The sequence below is a fragment of the Lipotes vexillifer genome, unplaced genomic scaffold, assembly GCF_000442215.2.
Source record: "Lipotes vexillifer unplaced genomic scaffold, Lipotes_vexillifer_v1.1 scaffold1571, whole genome shotgun sequence".
Classification (NCBI taxonomy): domain Eukaryota; kingdom Metazoa; phylum Chordata; class Mammalia; order Artiodactyla; family Lipotidae; genus Lipotes; species Lipotes vexillifer.
In genome coordinates this window covers 480520-501832 of record NW_006772104.1, presented here as the reverse complement: position 1 = coordinate 501832, position 21313 = coordinate 480520, and the positions used below count along the sequence as shown (strand labels likewise).

Here is a 21313-nt window from a genome sequence, read left to right as displayed (position 1 = left end):
CCTAGGTTTTTCATGAGAAGGATGGGAAGGATGGAATTGCCATTAGCTGAGATGAAGAAAACTATGGATGGAAGAGGCTTGGGGATGGGGGCAGATCAGTTCTATGATTAAAAGAATTTTCCCTAGGTCAAATAAGGAGTCCCAATTTCAGCATGCCCCAAAGCAATACTCCGAAGGGCCCGACCAGTGAATCCACAACCGCTTGGCAGGTGATGTATTTGAGGCAAATGAAGTGTCTCATGAAACCTTGATCTAGACAACTGCTAAAGTAATGTCTAACTCTTAAGTTACCTAAGTATGATTTTTAAGTAATTTAACAATGTATAATGGAGTGTGTGTGTGTGTGTGTGTCTGTGCCCGCATGCACGCACGTACCAAGGAGACAGTCTTGAAAGTTCTTTAAAATCCTGACAAAATAATTCCCTCAGCCTTACCCCACCTCTAAGAGGTGGGAGGTTAGATACCAAAGTCAAGTTTAACAGGACTAAACCTGATATGTGTGTCATCTTGCTGAACCATCCATGGGAAACAACAGTGCCAATGACATTTGTGACAAAAGTGTTGATGGACCCCAGCTAGTCTTCCTATTTTTTTTCTTCTCTTCCTTTAGACACACAGTGGTGAATTACAGCTTTTTCTGCCCATCGACACACATTTTTAGCTAATAAGAAAAAAAAACCCTGTTTGTTAAATAACAGCTCCCAGGAAGCCTAACTCTCCCTAAAACAACTTTTCTTCAGCTGGGGTCACTATGGATTATGAGAGTGCTTCATTAAAGGAAGGAGGCGAGGCATAACGTTACCACACTCCCAGGGTTTGAAAATAAGTCGTTTGGCACCTGCAATTGCAATGTTCTCTGCTATCACTGTTTTCCTGGCTTCATTAATTTTTTTTCTTCCAAAGTCAGCATCCATCCTTACAAACCTTTCTCTCCTGCTGTCATCAGAGCATTTTAAGCATTAATCCATGACAAATGGGTGCATTTGATCCATAACTGATTTCTCCGCCTGCCAACTAGAAACAGATACAGTTCTGAAAATGAAAATAAGAAGAATAAAAAATATCTAGGATAACATAAAAATAACATCTACTTACTAAATATGCCATATAAATATTTCATCTACAGCCAAGGGAGGCATCCCAGATGGGAGAGTATTGAATGCTTTGACCTTTCTGTCACAAGCAGCAATTCTTCTTAAAACAAGGATCAGTTCACAGATTAGACTCACGCAAATGAGAGGGTGGAGGGAGGGAAGGGGAGAGAGTGAGTAAGCAAGAGCCTTAGGTGTTTGCTATAGGAAAGGACTTAGTGGAGGAAAGTGCAGGATCTCCCATGGCCCCGAAGGTTTGCTTCACATTCACTTACATGAGGAACTGGGTCTTGTGACACCTATTCATTCAAAAGTCAGCTGTGTGAAAACAGAACAAAACAAAACTGGATGCTTGGTGTCACATTGCCTTTTGTTTTGTTTTGCTTTCTGGATTCACTAACTGGATTACTCTCTTCTTTACAGACTGAATAACTGAAATTTCTGGAGTCTTATCCAAATAGTAAAATAAACTAAGATATCTAAGCTTGGATATCTAAGAATGAAAGAGTACTGCAACAAAAAAAAATTATTTCCTAACCACTAAGGCATTTTGTGGTTACCACGAATGCTGCTCACCAAATATCTCCTGCCATCTGCCTTCTGGGAAGATGGTAGGCTTGCAGTCTGCAGCCTCTTGCCATTGGGTTGAACCACAAGATCAGGTCTGGCCAATGAGTTGTGACAGGTGTCACTTCCAAGCTGAAGCATTTATTTGCTTGCTAATGTTACCTTCAGATTCTCTGTTTTTTCTTTCATGATGAATAGTAGATGCTCCTCCTAATTCTGGATTGAAAATAGCATGGAGCACAGACTCCAGCCAACCCCAGGGGACAGTACCACAAGCAAGAAATAACTTCTATTGCCTTAAGCCATTGAAATTTGGAGCTGGTTGGTTATCATAGCATCACCTAGCCTACTCTGAAACACATTCATTTCCTTATTAATTCTGTCCATCACAACTAAAACTAATGATACTGGGAGAGGCAAAGAATTTTAATATTATAGTCATTAAGAGCATGGGATCTGGAACCAGATCACCCTAGTTCAAATCCTAGCTTCACTACCTATTAGCTGTGCACTTTGAGCAAGTTATTCAAACTCTCTGAACCTTATTTCCCTCACTGGTAGAAAGAAGAGAACAAGGTAGCTGCCTCACAGTGGTAAGTGTAAGGATTAATGAAATAATATAGAATTCGTAGCACAGTGCCAGGCACATAGTACATAGTAAAAAATCTATATTTAGTGTGTATATACTGATAAATCTTAGACACAATCAAGGACCAGAAGTGCTAAATTAACTTTTTAAAGTCAGCCTACACTCTTTGTCTCCTGCTATCTTCAAAGCACATGCACTAATCCATGACAAAGGAGTGCCTTTTTCCTGATCTTCTGACCTTCACATTTTTCTAATGCATCTTCCTTTCTGACTCCAGACCTTCATAATGCTGTTATCTTTACCTGGAATTCTTTGCTGTCCAAACTCCATCCCTAACTCTTGGTCTGACCCTTTCTACTTTTCCCGGTCTCATTTAAAGCATTTTTTTTCACGGAAGACTTGACTCAGATCTTAGACCTTTCCTCCACCAAATAACCCCTCCAAGGAAGGAAGGGGATGAATAGATGGTCTTGGAGCTCCTCAGGGCGCTTTAGTAGGACAACAGGGTAACGTCTGTCTTGGCAGGAACCCCACTATATTTATCTAACACTGGCTATAAGACGACAAACTCTACGTGAAGTCTCCACTTCCACATGTTCTATTACAATGACAACTTTCTCAAATTAGCATTTTTATATTGCTTTCTGTTGATGAATACTACCATACCCACTAGAAATAACTTTACACCAGCTCTTATTCACACAAATAAGTACATCAATAGAGCTTTCTGCTTACAATAATAATAAACTACCCTTACATGTTTTCAACAATTTAATTAAATACAATTAACTCTAGTTTGTTTGGGCAACCTATTAACGTCACAATTGAATATAAATAGGCTCATGAAAAGATTATAATTAATAAATCCTTTACACTACTGTAAAATTAGTCTGATGCTCTGCTTGCCAGAAATACTGAACAGCATTTTTGAAGTATGTTAATGAGAACAGTAAAAAAGAGATAATAAAGTTTTATCAAACTCAAGACTTCTGTAAGGCTTTGACCTCTTCAGTAGAGAGCTCTTGCAAGTTAGATATGGTTCTTAAGGGACTCTGAAACACTAATTGCAAATTTATCAACATCTTATGATATCTTTAATCCATGCTTCTAACTGTATAGGCTATTCTCTCATGCTAATTCAAATTCCCTAGAGTCTTAAAACATAAGAAAGTGACCATTGTAATTTCATTTTTTGTTGTTGCTTTTGCTAAGGCTCAAAACACTAGACACCATGCTACTTAAGCAGTCATTGATACACAAAAACATTTTGTATTCAGAGTAAAAATATAGGGTACACATAAGAGTACACAAAAATGGTACCTTGGGATGAAACCCACGGACATTTAGGTACTAATGTGCTTGTCAGTATATACCTGGGTTTCTTCCTTTAGCTGTTGGGTCCTATGATAGAGGTGAAGGGTTATTGTAAGGACAACACTATTAATGGAAAAAGAAACACCTGAGGAAGTATGGATAAATGGTATAAGATTTCAGTTGACTAGTGGCTATTTTAATAGAGTTTTAATAGAATTATAACCCATTCTGAGAATCACAAAGCACCAATGCTGACTTTTGGACCACTTCTTGTTAATGAATTATTGGCCAGATATTTAAATTAATTAACCAAACTTCCCTATTGTGTGGCAGCATACAGACTCTGCCAAACTTATTGATTAGAGCACCTTCATCAGTAATTACCTACACAACCTGCTGTTGAAAGGAAGCATACTGTGAGTATTGACCTGGTCATATTGACTTAGAACTCATGGCTAACCCTTACATATTCCAGAGTAGAGATTAGCTATAAAATCCCTATCTTTTGTCTGTTCTGAGTAGATGGATTTTACTGTCAGAAGTCTCAGATGTGATCATAAAGTGACTAAATAAGTCTAAGCTGTAAAATTTCTATATGCACCATTTTTATAGAATAAAATATTATGGGTATATGTGTCAGTATAAAGCAGTCCTTCTATATCATCTTTGCTTTGACATTCATATATGTACATAACAATATAACGAGATGCCTTGTGCTGGACACCTACTTTATGGCAGATATAGAACAGACACCATCTCTATACCTTACTCAAGCCTGAAAGGTAGGAATTATATAAACAGGAATCCCCATTTCATGAGGGTGGCAGGGAGAGTTACCATGACTTGCCCACACTTGGAGCTAAGAGTGGTAGACCTCGGACGGGAGCCCCTGGTTTGCCTGGTACACCAAGACTGCTCTAATTCCTACAAGTTCTTTGGCCAACAATCACTGGTGACAATGAGGGTGAGGTCAGGCAAAAAATCTGCAATTCAGTTACGTATAAGAACAGCCTAGATCAAGAGTGGACAACTTGTCTCATCTCAAAATTGAACAGGTAAGTCCAGGGAAGGCACTCTGTACAGTATTTGACATTGTAGGTGTTGAACGATGCTGGTTCTGGCAGTGGTTATTGTGGTTGTTTTTGAAATACTACCTTGTTTAACAACTCAGGGATTGGAGCACTGTGCTTGGAAGGGTTCACAGGTTGAATATGGGTAAAAGTACAGAGAGTGCCATAAGTGATGAGCAGTCATGTTCACAACGCATGATCATAGGAAGAGTGGGCTATGCATCAGGAATTTGCCATCACTGGCCATGGGCATATTTTAGAACAAACAAGAGGACTTGTTCTGATGATGAGAGGAATGTGAAAGGGAGACTTCAGGTCTGATTATGTAAGCAATTTCTACCAAACATGTTATTGAGTTACGGGTCTAGCAAGTTTTATCTGAAAGAGAGCAAATTCCATATTTTAGCAAAATGATACTGCTGCAAATGATCAAACCACTTACCCGAAAGGTCAGCCCACTTTACAACATTCTAGATAATTTATAAAGTCTCAACATGATAAATGCCAAAAAATCTTATCAGAAAGTTAAATTGCCGTTAGAGAGAATTCTTTTCCAGTGTGAATGATTTGTAACTTCATTTTAAGTAAAACAGAAAAAACTAGAGAGTCTAATAAATGCAAATTTATCCTATGTTGCTGCTTCCTCGCCTAGAGCACAAAAAGGGCCTCCAAAGTCTAAAAAAACTTATCAGGAGACAATAGTTCTGTAAAAAATACTTGAAAATGAGGGGCTGTTAATCCGATAAGCAACCAATGTATGCTCTCAGCCAGACCTGTTTGCAAAGCAACATTAAGACTAAAGCATTATTCAGCCACATTAAATTAAATTATTGCATGATATAGCCAAGCCCAAGACACAGTTAGTTGCCTGCTGATGTAGAACAATGCCCCACAACATAGAAATTTGTTTTGTAATTAAATTAAACCAAGACTAACTTGCTGATATTCCTAAAAGTAGTACTTGGTTGTGATGGAAAGAGCACCTGACTGAAAGTCAAGGCATAACCTAAGTTTTCCTTTCAGCTTTTAATTACTATCCACAGTTTGCAGTGTTTTATATAATGAGGATAACAGAACTGACCACGTAGGGTTGTGATACAGATCACATGTCATATGGGAAGGAACCGTCCATAGCAGAGGCTACACACAGTAGAGACTCAGGAACCTGAGCCATTACTCAGGACCCAACAAAATTCTCAACCTTACCCTCCCAAGCTAGATGACTTTGAACAAATCAATTATCTTATTCTTTAAGATATTCCTTATGAGTAAAATGGAAAGATGTTCTAACTCAAAAGGTAACTGTAAAGATTCAATGAAACGGGCTTCCCTGGTGGCGCAGTGGTTGAGAGTCTGCCTGCTGATGCAGGGGACACAGGTCGGTGCCCCGGTCTGGGAGGATCCCGCGTGCCGCGGAGCGGCTGGGCCCGTGAGCCATGGCCGCTGAGCCTGCGCGTCTGGAGCCTGTGCTCCGCAACGGGAGAGGCCACAGCAGTGAGAGGCCCACGTATCAAAAAAAAAAAAAAAAAAAAGGATTCAATGAAACATCAAATGCTTAGAATCATTCATTCATTCAAGTATTTATTTGACTCTCACCATGAGCTAGACACTGAGTCAGGCATCCCCAGACTGCTGGGTTCCCTACCCTCACAGAACTGACGATCTGATCGGGAAAGGCAGTGTTAAAACAGTAATTATAATAAAGAGGCATTGCTATTACTAATGGGAAGCATAGTTTTCTGCACCTAGTAAGTGGACCATAAACATCTGTTGAATAACATATTAAATTTGTTGTATATTAAAAATAAAAATTTTTATCCTTAGGATTTGATTTAGAGATATGCAGTTTCCTCTAATATAATAACCAGATTTAAAAAATCAACGATAGTAACATATTTTGTCTTGTATTACACAAAGGTAACAATAATTCAAAGGTGTGAAGGGCCTCATGGGACCCAGAGAGTCTGGCCAGAACACAGTTGCTGCACTTGTTGTTAATTAACTGACTTGCCTTCCACAGAGACTCAAATTGTGGAAACAGGGCTTCTTTCTTCCATTTTAACTAGCTGTTCATCTGTGATCATCAGTGTACATTGATAAGGCAGCCTTTAGATTACAAAACAGTAACAACAACAGTAAAATCTTGCTTTCCCTTTAATTGCAATAATATAAAGTTTCTCCAGCTAGTTTAGGGCCTATAGACATTTAGGTCACTGCCCTACCTTGTCCCCCCTTACTTCCCAATAAGACTTTAATTGTCCTGTTCCCTTCAGTTCGGTACACTACCCCTTGATCCTCTCCCACAAACTCAATTCCTACCCAACATTCAAAGCCCAACACAAAATCCAGTCCTTTATGAGGGCTTCCCAAATCCTCTCTGGTCAGAGTGAATTGCTTCATGTTTTATGATCAAGAGCACCTGCTTGGTTAGAGCTCTTACAGCAAGCAGCTTTTCATCACTGACATGGAGTAAGAGGAGAATAGGGAAAGGAATCAAAAATTTCTGGATGTAACAAAAAGAAAGTTCTGCAACTCTTAGAAGTTGAGAGAATTGCTAAAGATCCACTATTTTAAACCATAGTTACTGGACATTTGTGGCTATTTAAATTTGATTTAATCACACTTTTGGATCTTTTTCTTATTTTTTAAATGAAATATTTCATGGCATGCACTTTTGGATAGGAGAGGGATCCTAGAGATGGTCAGTCAATGAACCAACAGGGACAGTCAAAGACTCTCAACTTGCACGCCCATGTCAATCAACTGATAGGTGATGCCCAGAGAAGGACTGAAAATGTTTCTGAAATCACATCTAGGCTCTGTGGGAACAAACACTGATTGATTCCCTAGGCCTATGATAGATAGAGGGCTGCAGATTGGCAGCATGTATGCCATAAATCTGCTTTTACTTCTAAACGATCCCGGGAGTAGCTGTCAAAAACACTGCCCTACAAATGTTCACCCAGTGACCTAGTTTCTCAAGCACATGTCCAGTACATGGCATCTTGCTTTTTCATCAGATAAAGAGATTTAAGAAGATACAAAAACAATTCAACTTAATAAGGTCTCATCTGAGACGCTTCCAAACAGTATCTTCTCCGGTCTTACATCTTATTTTATTTCAGAAAAAATGGGTTTTTAAAAATTTGTTGCCAGCTCACACATTTTTTAATTCAGAGTTTCACTAGGGCTGGTCTCTAGATACAGTTTCTTCATAGAACAGTGAGGTTCAAATTTTCCTGATTACAGCACCCCAAGGAGGTGAAATATCCAATTCCTACCTGTTTCCACCTTCAGTGGGAAAATATTTAGATAATAAATACTTAGGTAATAAATACTTGGAAAGATGCATTTATGAATCACTCATGAATCACTCATTGTTTTTATAAAATAAGTTAACCTTATTAATATGCTAATATATTATAAAACAATGTCCTACAGACATAAAAATAATCCAAAAATGTTACTTACATTGAGAATTTATGTTGCATAGGTTCACGGGCATATAAACAATGTCACTAGACAAGTATCACCATACAAATAAGTTTGAGAGTGATTACGTATACATGTTTTACAATAAGAATATAGATGAATCATTTCTGAACCACAACTCAAGAATATCTTAAAGTCTAATCCTTAGGAAATTTAAAAGCCTAAATATGCAAATATGCATCATTACAGACTATAGGGTTAATGAAACAGCCCACAGCAAACTTAATTGATAATGATGAAACTAAAGCAACACTAATTTATAATTAAAAAGCAAGGGCCACAGCAATGGAAAATCACTAACAACTCAAACAACACTCAAGATGCACTGATAACAAATTATCCTTCCCCAAATTGCATGAATTCTAATTATTTGCATGCAGGCACCTTGCAATGTTTCCAAGAGTTAGCTCAGTAACCTTACTTACATGTCATTCTAGTAGAATGATAACTCCGTCACTATACTAATAAGTAGCCTATGTTCATACACAAAATGAATGTACCTAAAATCTTAAATCATTTGCCCAAAAGAATAACAACAACAGCAAAAACAAAACCCCTTGGGTTTCAGGATAAATTTATAACCCTCTAGTGGACTACAGACTAGATTTTGAGAAGTTTAATAAAGTATTAAATAAAGGGTTTTATACAGACATCACTATGCTGCCTGATGATTCCCTCGGTTTATTACATTTACAGATTACTCTTTCTCCCTAGCCTTAATCTAAAGGAAAGTTAATTGATTTTTAGCCAAGATTCAAATGAGACCTCTCTTTAGGCCATTGGCCTTGTAACACTAATTCTCTCTGTTTATCAGACGCCCCAGTAATATCAGTTAGCTGCATATAAAAGGCTCGGAGACACACAGCATTTTAGCATGTTGGTTATAACTCAGAGTAGAACTCACCCGTGGGCATAATTTTAAAGCAGGCCAAAACAGATCTGCATAGAAATTCCCCTTTTAGCCCCACCGCCTTCACCTCTCTCCACTGTGCTTGCATAAATTCATTAGGGATCATAAAATGTTGGAGCTGGAGATAATGTTATCTAAGGTCACACACTGACAGCCTGCAGGTGGGACATATCCCTGAATCAAGTTTTGTTTGGCCCACCTGACATTTAAAAGATAAAGAAATTACACATAAAATTCTAGGTTTCCGACTTGCCTTGAAATATCAGATGATCTGGTCACCTTAAGCTCATCTCAGGAGTAGCTAAGGATGCACTGTGCCCTCTAGATGTGCATATGCTCTTAAGTTGCCACAGTTTTCAGCATTTTATAATGTCTGGCCTCTAGGCTGATCCAATTATTTTTGTTAACGACCTGGTCTGTGAAGCTATTTGCCTTCTCCATCTATGAAATCATCCAGAAAGTTTTCAAATAGCTTTAGCAGAGGGCTTTTTAAATATACAAAGGTGATTTTGTACAGCTTCTTGCTCTATCAAATGGATGAAGTCAATGAATCAATTCCTTGGGCAGCTTAAAGCATCTTTATTTGGCAGAATATACTTCACTATTTGTGGAATGCAAATCCTTGGAGATCACCTCCTTGGAGCTGCTAGGAACAATATGAAAACCGTTGATTCCTTCCAACTTTCTCATCTGGAGCCCTGCAACTGACAACTTACGTGAGACGCTGAAAGCACCAGCGTCCTACTCCTACCCTGGTGCTCTTTCTTCATCACCATTAGGTATAAAAAAAGGCTTAATGTGGTGCTTTCCCACCAATATTTGCATGTTTTAAAGACATAAAGTTCTTGCCTAGTTGATCAGCAAATATTGATTGAATACCTACACAATATTTATTCAGTGGGAAGGATGACCTGCTGGCCTGCCGACTCTCATCCAGGATCTGTTGTCAATTTCAGGAGCATTGAAATCCTTTCCCCGCCCCCGCCCCCCGCCCACCCCCCGACCCCGTGTGGCAATTCATCTAAATCTGGAAGCTGGCATTTATTCACTTCAAAGCATATGACTCAATAGGTCCATTCTTCATCCACATGAATGGGAAATCAGAAAAACCCTTTGGATGTACAAAGACTCAGCTTGTATTTATTCTTGGGTATAAAGGAAGCATGCCTAGAAGTGAAGGTCTAGTAAGGTCATAGTAAGGGTAAACACAGGTAATTCTATCAACAGAACAATGGCCTTTGCTGAGGGGAGGTCTTCCTCCCTTCTAGACTGAGAGGGAAGTTTGGTTGGTCTCCTTCCTTGCACGGAGGATGGATTCACTTAATGAGTAGGCAGATCACTCTGCATATCTATGCATCTTCTGAGAGAAAATTGCTGTGATAATATTCTTTCTCTTTTCTTTCTCTGGAATTTTATTATATAAAGTTCGGGAAAGAGAAAGAGACATTGGGCCAAGAGGGTTCCCTAAATGCTTTGAGGACATTATATTTGGAGAATCCAATTAATTTATACAAACTGTTAACAAAATAATTCATCTTCTCTTTACCCTAAAGAAAGGAAAAATTGCTTGTCCAGTGTTATTTTCTCCCTTCTGCAAAGACGAAGTGAATTTTTTTCTCGTTATGAAAAGATTTGAAAGCAAAAGGCCTTTCCCTATTTGCTAAGTGAAGTTTCCTTTTCAGATCCTCAAAGCCACACCTATAATATTTTCTAATCTATAGGAAAAAAAAAACCCAAAAACCTCATGCTGTGACTGAAAACCTTAGGGATTTAATTTTTTACTGCATTTGTAAGTTTGTTCTTTGGACCATTTTGACTAATGTAATGGCTGTCAAATATCAAATACAGTCAAATATCTACCCAAAGATACTGCACAGATACACACATACATACGTGCATATGTTACAGTGACAATTTAGTGTTTATACCACTCTCTATTTGAGGTATGTCCTTTTTATACACACACATACAGATACACATGCATCCAACCATATACACACAAATACTCACACACAAGTAGGAAACAATAAGCGAGAGTTCAAGATTCCACCAGAACAGTCATTCCTTCTTTCCTTAATAATTTAACACATATTTTCTGAGCACGTACTATATGCCAAGTTCCTTACTAGAAGCAAGAGATAAAAAGATGAATTTTATAGTATTCCAGGATTATCCTGGCTCACACTTCTCAAAGCATGTGGTATGAATAGGCACTGTAGCTGTTGTCCAAATAAAAGAAGTTTGAAAAATTTTAGTTAAACATAGTCAGGATTCTTATCTGTAAATCTTTCTAGAACTTCCATACACACACATGCACTGCAAATCTCTAAGAGAAGAACATATCATGCAGTGAGTGCTTCCCCAACAGTTAATAGCTTTTTTCCAATGAGCATTTTGAGGGGACAGTGTTTTGTGAACTGCGAAATGCTGGCCTAAACGTTTTATAGGATTAAGGCTCTTAGAAGGAAAAGGGGCTCATGATACTTTGCTACCTATACTTCCTTCTTTTTCCTTAAACTGGGAACACTGATACATTTCTAATTTAATCATAAAACTCTCTATGGCAAATATTTTAAGCTTTTCATTAAAAATCAATATATACCCATCCTAGAAATGAACCTGAAAAAATTTCAAGATTGTAGGAAATAAAAAGTCTAAGTCAATCCAGTCCTCCCACCAGGTTTAACTAACACTGTATAGAGAATGTTTATATCTCTTCTTACATTTTTCATACATGTGCAAATATTTATTTTCTCCAAAACTGTTTTGAAGCTGAGTATTCTGTTCCTTGTCTTCTTCACTCGGCAGTAAATCATGGGCACTTTTCCACAAGAGTACATATGAACATATCTCATCCACTGCAATGGCTACATTGAATGCCATTGAGCAGATTCACCATGATTATTTTACCAGTCCCCTTTTGATGGAGATGAAACTCCTCTCTAATTTTTTGCCATTAAAATTATTGTTGCAGTGACTAAACCTTAAACATACATCTTTTTAAACCTGTCCAATCATTTCCTTAGGATAAGCATCTAGAAATGGAATTGTATCAGGACTGGCACATTTTACATTTTGGAAAACACTGCAAAACTGTTTTCAAAAAAACGATGTACCAATTTATACACTCAAGCTTTGAAATTTTCACACAGAGTTCAAACTTGGAAGACTAAAAAGGGGTGAGTTTTCATCTTAAATGAACTTTAAGAAATGAACAATTGAAGACTAATGTTCATTAGTACCAGTTCTAAAACTTTGTTTGCAGTGTCGTATAAAATGGAGGTCATGGGCTTGAGCTCACATAAGTAACAGTACTTTGATAGCATTGTAATAATTCTCTTATAAGTTCACGGGATGGTCAGAAAATCTTTATTTGCATCTCTACCTGATTTTGATATTTTGGGGTCTTATCAAATGCCCATGGCTGCACTCTGACTCTAGGCTGAGGTCAATATCATCAATCAGATAATCAATGGATTATCACCAGCACCAGTTACACCAAATAACAACCTGTCTGTTCCAATCCTTAGACCAGTTCACTACACTTAGCAATCTAGTATTGGTACATATTCTGAGAAAGCCAATATGCAACCACTGGTATTCTCACTATTTCTTTTATACTACAATTATAAAACAATCCTTTATTGTAAGGTATCTTGGTATTCTAATGTGTATTCCTTAGGCAGCTTTTAATAAAGTGATATTGAACAGTGAGCAAAAATAATTTTAAGGCATATAAGAACTTTTTTTATTATTTACCAAAAAAAAATCACGCTTTAAAATGGATGATGGGGCTTCCCTCGTGGCACAGTGGTTGGGAGCCCGCCTGCCAATGCAGAGGACATGGGTTCGTATCCCAGTCCGGGAGGATCCCACGTGCCGCGGAGCAGCTGGGCCCGTGAGCCACGGCTGCTGAGCCTGCGCGTCAGGAGCCTGTGCTCTGCAACAACAGAGGCCGCGATAGTGAGAGGCCCGCGCACCGCGATGAAGAGTGGCCCCCGCTTGCCACAACTAGAGAAAGCCCTCGCACAGAAATGAAGACCCAACACAGCAAAAATAAATTAATTAATTAATAAAATCCTAGCCCCAACACCTTAAAAAAAATTTTTTTTAAAAAAATGGATGATGGGGCTTCCCTGGTGGCGCAGTGCTTGAGAGTCCGCCTGCCGATGCAGGAGACGCGGGTTCGTGCCCCGTTTCGGGAAGATCCCACATGCCGCGGAGCGGCTGGGCCCGTGAGCCATGGCCACTGAGCCTGCGCGTCCGGAGCCTGTGCTCCGCAAATGGGAGAGGCCACAACAGTGAGAGGCCCGCATAACGCAAGAAAAAAAAAAAAAAAAAAAATGGATGATGATGTTCAGTATGTAATAAGTCACAAACGAATACCTCTAAATACATAGTTGGCTTCATAAAGCTTTAAATCAGACCAAGGATAAGTTACACAGACAATTCTATTCAGAGCCATCTTTTTATACTTCTATACACCCTTGTCAATATAATAGCATCGACTCAAGAATAAATGATTCATAAGGCATTTACAACTGCTTGTCTCATGTAATTTATCTTTATAATTTTAAATTACTAAAGAACCCCAAAGATCTTTTCTCACTAAAGTATTGTGAAGTCATCCACATTTTATTAAGTTTCAAGGACAACCCCCCACACCACACCCACACTCAAAATTAAGTAACCAATAAATTCACTGTGAAAATTCGTATACCCATAAGGGGAAAAAACTAATCCTACATTAGAAAGTTGCGTTTAGCAAACCATTCATTTTTTTTTTACCTGTTACACAACAACTAGTGATTATAAAGAGCTGAAGCTGTCTATTTTAATATCCTGAAACAATGGAACACCACTCTGAGCTTGCATTGTTCAGTCTATATCTTTTTTAAATTAAGTGTCCTTCTTCTAGCTTCACTGTACATATTTTTTTTAAAGTCATGAGTATTCTTCAACTTATTAAGGTAATTTCCTACGTCGTTCCCAAAATAAAAAACTTGATTTAGCCAAATATTAAATTATTGATATTACAAATCTGTTAATCTATAGCACATTTTACTTATATGTGTAATTTTAAAATTCACTTTCATTTGATTGACTGTTTTAATCTTCCTTAACTAGTGAGTCACTGAAAATAAATGGTGCAATCGTAATACGATAAATATGAAAAATAGGAAGTACTTAGGGGCTGCAGGGGAATACATTAAAATCAGTCCGTTTTCTAGTTAACATTCCGTTTGTGTGCAAACCCAGTGCATTGAGAAGACAAATCACAAATTCACGGCCTCACAGAAACATTGTCCTGATACTATGTTCTGACAGCAGAAATTGGCCCAAAGCTCTAACCATTTCGCCTAAAGGACCCTGACTGGCTGGTGCCATCCAGGTGCAGCACAGTCTGAACAAGGGGAACATCGCGTCAAATTCCACTCGTTTGTCAGTGTAGTGGATTATTTCTTGATATACTGAGATTGGCTGCTTGGGATCAGAGCACCATCCATCTTACCACGTAGGGGACGTGAAGCTGCCTGTAAGAGCCTGGAGAGAGGGGGACCAGCCGTTCCTAAGCAGGTGAGGAGGCAGCTGTAAAGCCTTCACTCCATCCAGGGCTTTGAGTGAAAGATGTGTCATTTTTCACATTTCCCAGATACTTGATATGCGCATGGTGTCTGCCTGCTCCTGCTTCATGAAAGAGGTGATTTTTCAAGCTTAGGCAAATGTGGCAAAGCTCAGGGTCTGCTGGTGTCTCATTTTTTCTCATCATGTCACTTGTTTTAACCGATTTGAGAAAATGAGATTATGTTTTTCCTTTTTGCTCATTTATCCAGCTATTTATTTATTTATTTGCTCATTGAAGGGGGGGTTATCACAGATAACTAGCCTTGATTACTCTCTTGTTTTCATACACATTTCATTAGTGTCCCTGAAGATTTAAGACCTACGAAGTGAAACATCACAAGTCTCATCACAAAAAGCATATATTTACTCTTAAAATCAAAACCGAAGATTGCATTAAAGAAGATTGTATTTCTGACTGAAATAATCTAGATTATAGCTATGTCCAAGATCTATTGCTTTAATCTTTACAGTGATTGTTGAAAAACCCAAGAAAGTTGAATAAACCTAATACCTAGAACCACTGGAGTTTAGTTAATATCATTTTCATCTTTCTGCATCTAGAAGGGAGTATTTATAGTTGTTATTTCACTGATGAATCTGAAATGGGTCTCAAATGTATAAACGCTTGGGGTTGAAACTGGCTTCAGTGCTGCAGTTTTTTGGGGTATTTGAGGCACAGATGAACCACGCACTGACGATAATAAGCAATTACTAAGAGGAGACAATGGAAAAAAATACTCAGTTTAATTGCAGACAGAACCCAATGATGTATTTCCCAGTTTAAAATTACTGTATTTTGATAATAAGCCCCATAAAGACATAAGTTTAATTGTTATAAGTAGCATAGCCATAACCCTCCACCAAAAAAATCTAATATATTTACTGATTAAGAGAGACAGTCTAGGTGAAAGCTCATTGCAAACCGTACCATATTTCTTGACTGCATGCACAGGGCACAAAATAAGACAGGTAGCACTTGGTCTTATATTCTAGCCAGGTACCACATAGTTAAAAATGACAGCAAGATTAAAAACAAGATTGTTGTTACTATGTGGATAATTAGCCGTGTGAACAGCAAAATGTCACTCATTCAACATCTGTGATATGCACATTTATAGTCTACTAAGGGGGGAATGCCAGTAATTCCTGATCGTTCTGAAGAGCTTTACATTTTACAAAGCACTTTCATGAAGATTATTTTATTTACACTCCCCACAATATCCCTAAATGGAAAATTGGGCCCAGAGAAGAAAAATGACTTGCCCAAGGTCATGTCACTAATGTTAAGTGACAGAGACAATGGCCCAGCCTAAGTTTTGCCATCCTCAAGCGCCACCCCTCACCACTTCCGCCATGGCCACCTTTCAAAATGGGTCTGCAGTTCAAATGAGTCTGTGTATTGACATAACTTGAAAATTTTCAGGAATAACGTGAAGGTGCTCACATCTCTTCAAAAAGGCTATTTGGCAAGATTGTGCTCTGTACTGGGAGCCATTAGTTTCTCCCTGGGAAACAGGCTCTGGAGATGAAATCAGACCAAAGTCCCCAGTGGCAGGTATTAGCTGTGTGATCTCAGGCAAGTCGCTCAGACCCTCAGAACTTCAGTCTCCTGAGCAACAGGGTGGGAAATTACACCTACTTGAATAAGAATTAAGCCAAGCAAGGTGAATTAACCTTAACAGTGTGCCTAAAGCACTCACATTAGTTGTTTTTGTTTTGTGTGCTTATTGTTAAGTATTAACAGTAAATGCCAATTTCTCGCGTTATTTGTATGACTTTGTAACAAGTCAAAGACGTTTTTTGCCAGAACAGATTGGAGATCTACTGACTGGAGGTAACTTGGGGATTCCACGTTTTTTGTATTTTTTTCTTCCCCTCCAACTCGGCACTGGAGCCTCGGACTCTGGCAGTGGCTGATCCAGGCTCAGGACACGCGAGGCAGAAATACCAGCGCGCAGCATGGGCAGAGCCGTTTCCAGGCCCTCCTGCAGGGGCACCAACCTCCCCTCGCCTTCCCTCCCGGATCCAGGGCTTTGAGAAGGAGGGCGGCTGAGGCCCAGAGGCAGCCCTGGGCCTGTGCCCCAAGCTCAGCCCCCGCCAAACCCCTCCTCCCGGAGCGACCCAAGGTCTAGCATCCAGCAAGCTGGCGCGCTCCCCTGCAGCCCGCGTGGGAGGACCCGGGCTGTACGCGTACTCTTTAGATCCTGCCCCCAGCCGGGAAGCAGAACCCGGGAAAGCAGCAAGCAGCGAGCGCCCTGGGAGGTGTTGCTGAAGGAGAATGCCGAAGAGCCCAGGATCGGTGCCCAGGCTGGCTGCAGAGCCAGAAAAAAGCAAAGGCTAGACAACGCAGCTAGCGGAAGCCTGGCGGATGGGAGGAGGCCAGGAAGGGATCTGGAAGGAAGGAGGGGTGGGGATGGAGAGCTGGGAGCTCTAGAGAACTAAGGATCCGGAGCTTGGGCGCGCAACTGGTCCCCAGAGCCCGGTCTTGGCGATCGGGTGAGAGGGGGAGGGGAAGGGGTGCGGTGCAGGTGACGGGTGGAGTAAATGGATGCAAAGGCTGAAGCTAAGCAGAAAATGGAAGGCAACCTTTCCGAGAACCAGGGCGGGTGAGGACAATCGAGCTGGGGGAACAATAATGAGAGAGCTGGAGAGGCACAGAAGGAGAGAAAAATCCTGATTGAAGAGTAAGGCCATGGAAGGGTAAGAAATATACTTTGAACAGAAAGACGAAGACAGCAAAATGCGTCTGGAACTCAAAAATCGATAGAGGAAAAAAAAAATCACGCTAAAGAGAACTTGTCCCGGAAAATGCCGAGAGATAGGGGAAAAAAAGGCATCGAGCATACGCAAGAACAGAAAGCGAAAGAAGGGAGAAAGGAGAGGAGACAAACCAGACAAGAAATAGTAAGTTACTTTTTAATTTCTTTTTCACTCACAAACTACTTACAAAGTTAATTTTGGCACTGACATCCACATAAAATCTCTAGCCACATACACACCAAGATTATGGTATCTATGCTAGATAAAAATGAATCCCAGGAACATGGAGACATTATTTTCTTGGTTGCAAAGATCATATTTTGCCTCCTTAAAAATTCCTCAAGTCTTGAAAGTTATCCCACCTTCTGCAGGATATTTCGCTCTTGGCCAAAGTATTCCAAAACAAACGACTTCTCCTTTTTAAGGTGTGTGCCAAGGGGTGGCGGGACTCTTAGAGAAAACCACCTTTTCTAAGAAGTTATTAGAAATACCTCCAAGTCATTTTAGTATCCCCCTCTTTCCCCAAAGCATCCAGCCAACAAGTCTTGAAATTCCGAGGCAAGCTGCCCACCCTGTAGCACTTTCTGTCACTTGCCTTCAACCATCTGTTAAAAGACAGCAGTGAGACGGGAGGCTGCTGTGGAGCCAGCTTCCAACTTACCTGGTCTGCGCAGGTGATGGTGCTGGAAAGTGTGCTGAAGGGATCCATGGCAGAGCAGCATTGCACAAGCACTTATCCACAAATACAGGACCCAGGGCATCGCAGAGACCATTGCCATTCTCTAAAGAGAACATTAGACAGGAAGGATTACCCCCGGGTTTGAGCCCCCAGCTCCGTCAGTCCCAGTGGTGAGAGAAGGGGGGTCTCAGACGTCATGTGCCTTTGCTACTTTGCTGGTTAGAATTAATGACCCAGCAGAGGTCATGCCACAAGGTGGGACTGAGAGAGGTCACTCTCCATGAGATCATGAATCCATTTTTGAAATTATTCAAAACCAAACTCTTAGGATGGCCAAAATACAGAAATAAAGTTTTTGACTATCTGTTAGGCAGTTTGAAACACTGTATCCTGACTAAACATGCAGTTTTACACAATGATCTTTAAGCTATAGTTATTCCAGGCATTGAAAGGCTGCACGCTCCTGTTCATTCTAACTTCATTGCAAGTCTGACATAAGCCTGGAAGGAAATAGTGGATTCTTTTTTTTTTATTCTACAGTCATGAATTTTTAATTCCAATGCTGTCGCCTAAACTAAGTAATCATTTCTCAGAGGCATGTTGTAATCTCCTAAAAGAGATGGTCTTTTTGGCTGGACTTAAAACCAGAAGGAATTATCTTCAGCCAGAATGAGTTTCAGATACAAGATCTAAGTGTCTCTCCTAGAGCAAACCATAATTTACAATATTGCTTTCCCTCCTAAGATCCTATCGTGGCATTTGTTGTAGTGTTGATGAATATGCATATACAGGTGGTATATGTACTTATGGCTGAACATCCACCTTTTCTTAAGCGCTGAAACTTTGACAGTCTTCTCGGCACCTATGAGAATCTTAGGAGCTACAAAGGCTCAACTGCACTGCATATTGTCCAGTTTCTCAAACAACACCTTATGCTGCATTTCATATTTGTCAAATTAATCAAACTTGAAGCATCATCCTTAGCCAGTGACATGGAAGCATTTTCTATACAGGAATCCAGTTAAGTATATGCTTTTCTCCTAGATAGAGCTTTGGAACCTAGGTTGTTTCTTTCTTTTTTTCATCTTTCCACTGTCAAATCATACACTTCAAGTATTTCAATGCTACATTTAAAACCTCCTAGTGACCTCCCAGTGTGGCTTCTTTATTCGTGGAAATCGATACTCTTTCCAAAGCTGTGATGTTCAGCAAGCAAAACATATACATTATATGTGTGTGTGTATACAGACATAATACAAGACAATTTATGGGTTTTAGGGAGAGAGAGATGTAGTCTTTTAAGAAGGGTTTTAGAACTATAATAGACAAATGGTGACAACCATAATTAAGTGCAAAGTAGGAAAACATTATTTTCAACAGCATGGTGCCTTTCATGCCCTGGTCTGTGATTCACGTAGACCATTCACTTTATAATTAGTTTCACAGGCCACTGTTTATTTTTGTGGACAACGGATTTAACCTCATTATCTTCAGAACTATCAGCTACCACAGATGCATTCTCTTCAGTAAAGATAAAGAGCAACACCCCTCCTATGAATTCTGAAATGAATGCATTTGGGTGCCTTTTCAAAATACCCTGCAAATTATAGAAAGACAAAATAGAGGTGACTGTGGCATGCAATGATTGCTTGTGAATTTCAGTTAAAATGCACTAGGAATTCATCTAAACTTGAAGAAAGCCTACCACAATCAAAACAACAGTTTTTCAATGACGGCTTTCCACACAGATCTTAGCACTCAAAAAAGACTGCTGTGACTTGACGTTTGCAGTATTTTCCTTCTTTTTCTTTTTTTCATTTAACTTTCTTTAATTCTCAGCATTACTTCCAAGGTTCCTGCATATAGCTCTCTTTGCTCACTCTCTTACCAAGAGGTTGTCTCTATGGTAATAGGTGTCCCCCCCCCCCCGCAAAATAATGCATTCAGCCCTACATAGTTCTCTAGACCTGACTGAATAGGTTTGAAATCTGCTTTCTGAGTCTTAAATCCTTAAAGAGGCTTCTTACCTGAAAAATCCAGCCAAGAGCAGAGTACTCTATTAGTGTTCATTGGAAAGCTCTAACACTTTCTAAAATCCATCTGTGCCACAATTGGAGATTTTTTAAAAAAGAGCTTCCCAATAATCTTCTTTATCAGGATTTAAAAAATATGTTTTTCTCTTCCGATGCTACTCCCACAGTAAAGAAGACATTGGGTTCATTCAGACTGTATTGTCAGAAAAGGAACCAAGGTTTGAGGGCTGGAAACCTTGTCATTTTCACCTTTAAATCATCTCCTGGCGTCACCTCTGCCTGACGAGACTTTTGAAGTGATGGTGAGATATTGTGCAGTTTCCTGATGAGAATCAGTTTATAGTTAATGAGGGACCATCCCCACTCCAGTGCATTCAGGGCAGAGTAAGGCAGCAAAATGTAGGAGCAGGGCTGCTATATGGCGCTGTAAGTAGCAATAGTCTCTTTCAATACATCCCTCCTCTGTAAAGTATCACATGTCTTAAAGTGACATTACCCTTTATTATAGCTACAGTGAATTGTTATACCTGCCCACTAACTCCTGAACAACTCAAGCAGCACTTTAACACTGTATTGTCAGGTACGTCGTTCTCTTAGAGATTTACGGATACTATTCATTTGCCGAAAGAGTAAAGAGGGAAGGAGAAACAAAAGAAAAAAGCATTCTGCAAAATACTGATAGTGTTAATGGGTGTTAGACTCCTAACAGCAAATGGGAAAGTGAAATGTAAGCCATTTCTTACCTCTTAATGTTCTTTTAACCAGTAAGTTAACACAAAATATTGTTGAGTTTACACAAATTTAAGTCTGTCGATTGTTTTTGGCACCTAAATCTGGGAATATGGTCTATATAGACTACAATATAGATGTTTATCGGCATAAGCGCAAAGCAAACCTTCTGATTTTTTAACATGTTTAATAAATAGAAATATGTCATTTTCAGCATTGAAGACTGGATTTTAAGAAAGAAATATGCTCAAGACATTTTTTAAAAATTTCCCTCAACATGCTGGGGTGGGGAGAGGTAACACTCAGAAGTTCAACATTTTGTTTCTAGTATTATGGTTTAGACACTTCATTCTTTGGAAATATAATGTCATTGCACCTACACATTATCGATGCATATAAGGTGACCTAGTTTTCACTTACAGATTGCACTAGCAATGATTCATTCCAATAACTC

At 39.4% G+C, this 21313-nt stretch overlaps 1 protein-coding gene across 1 annotated transcript in view; it reads right to left on the bottom strand.

Annotated features, from left to right (window-relative positions):
• TAFA1 (TAFA chemokine like family member 1) overlaps positions 1-20604 on the bottom strand; it is a 484417-nt gene extending 463813 nt beyond the window's left edge. The window contains exons 1-2 of the mRNA XM_007447301.1: positions 20125-20604; positions 18080-18200 (exon numbers count right to left, since the gene is read on the bottom strand). Coding sequence (XP_007447363.1) covers positions 18080-18197 — 118 coding nt within the window. The 5' untranslated portion in view covers positions 18198-18200; positions 20125-20604. The remainder of the gene's footprint in view (positions 1-18079; positions 18201-20124) is intronic.
• Between the last annotated feature and the right edge of the window lie 709 nt (positions 20605-21313).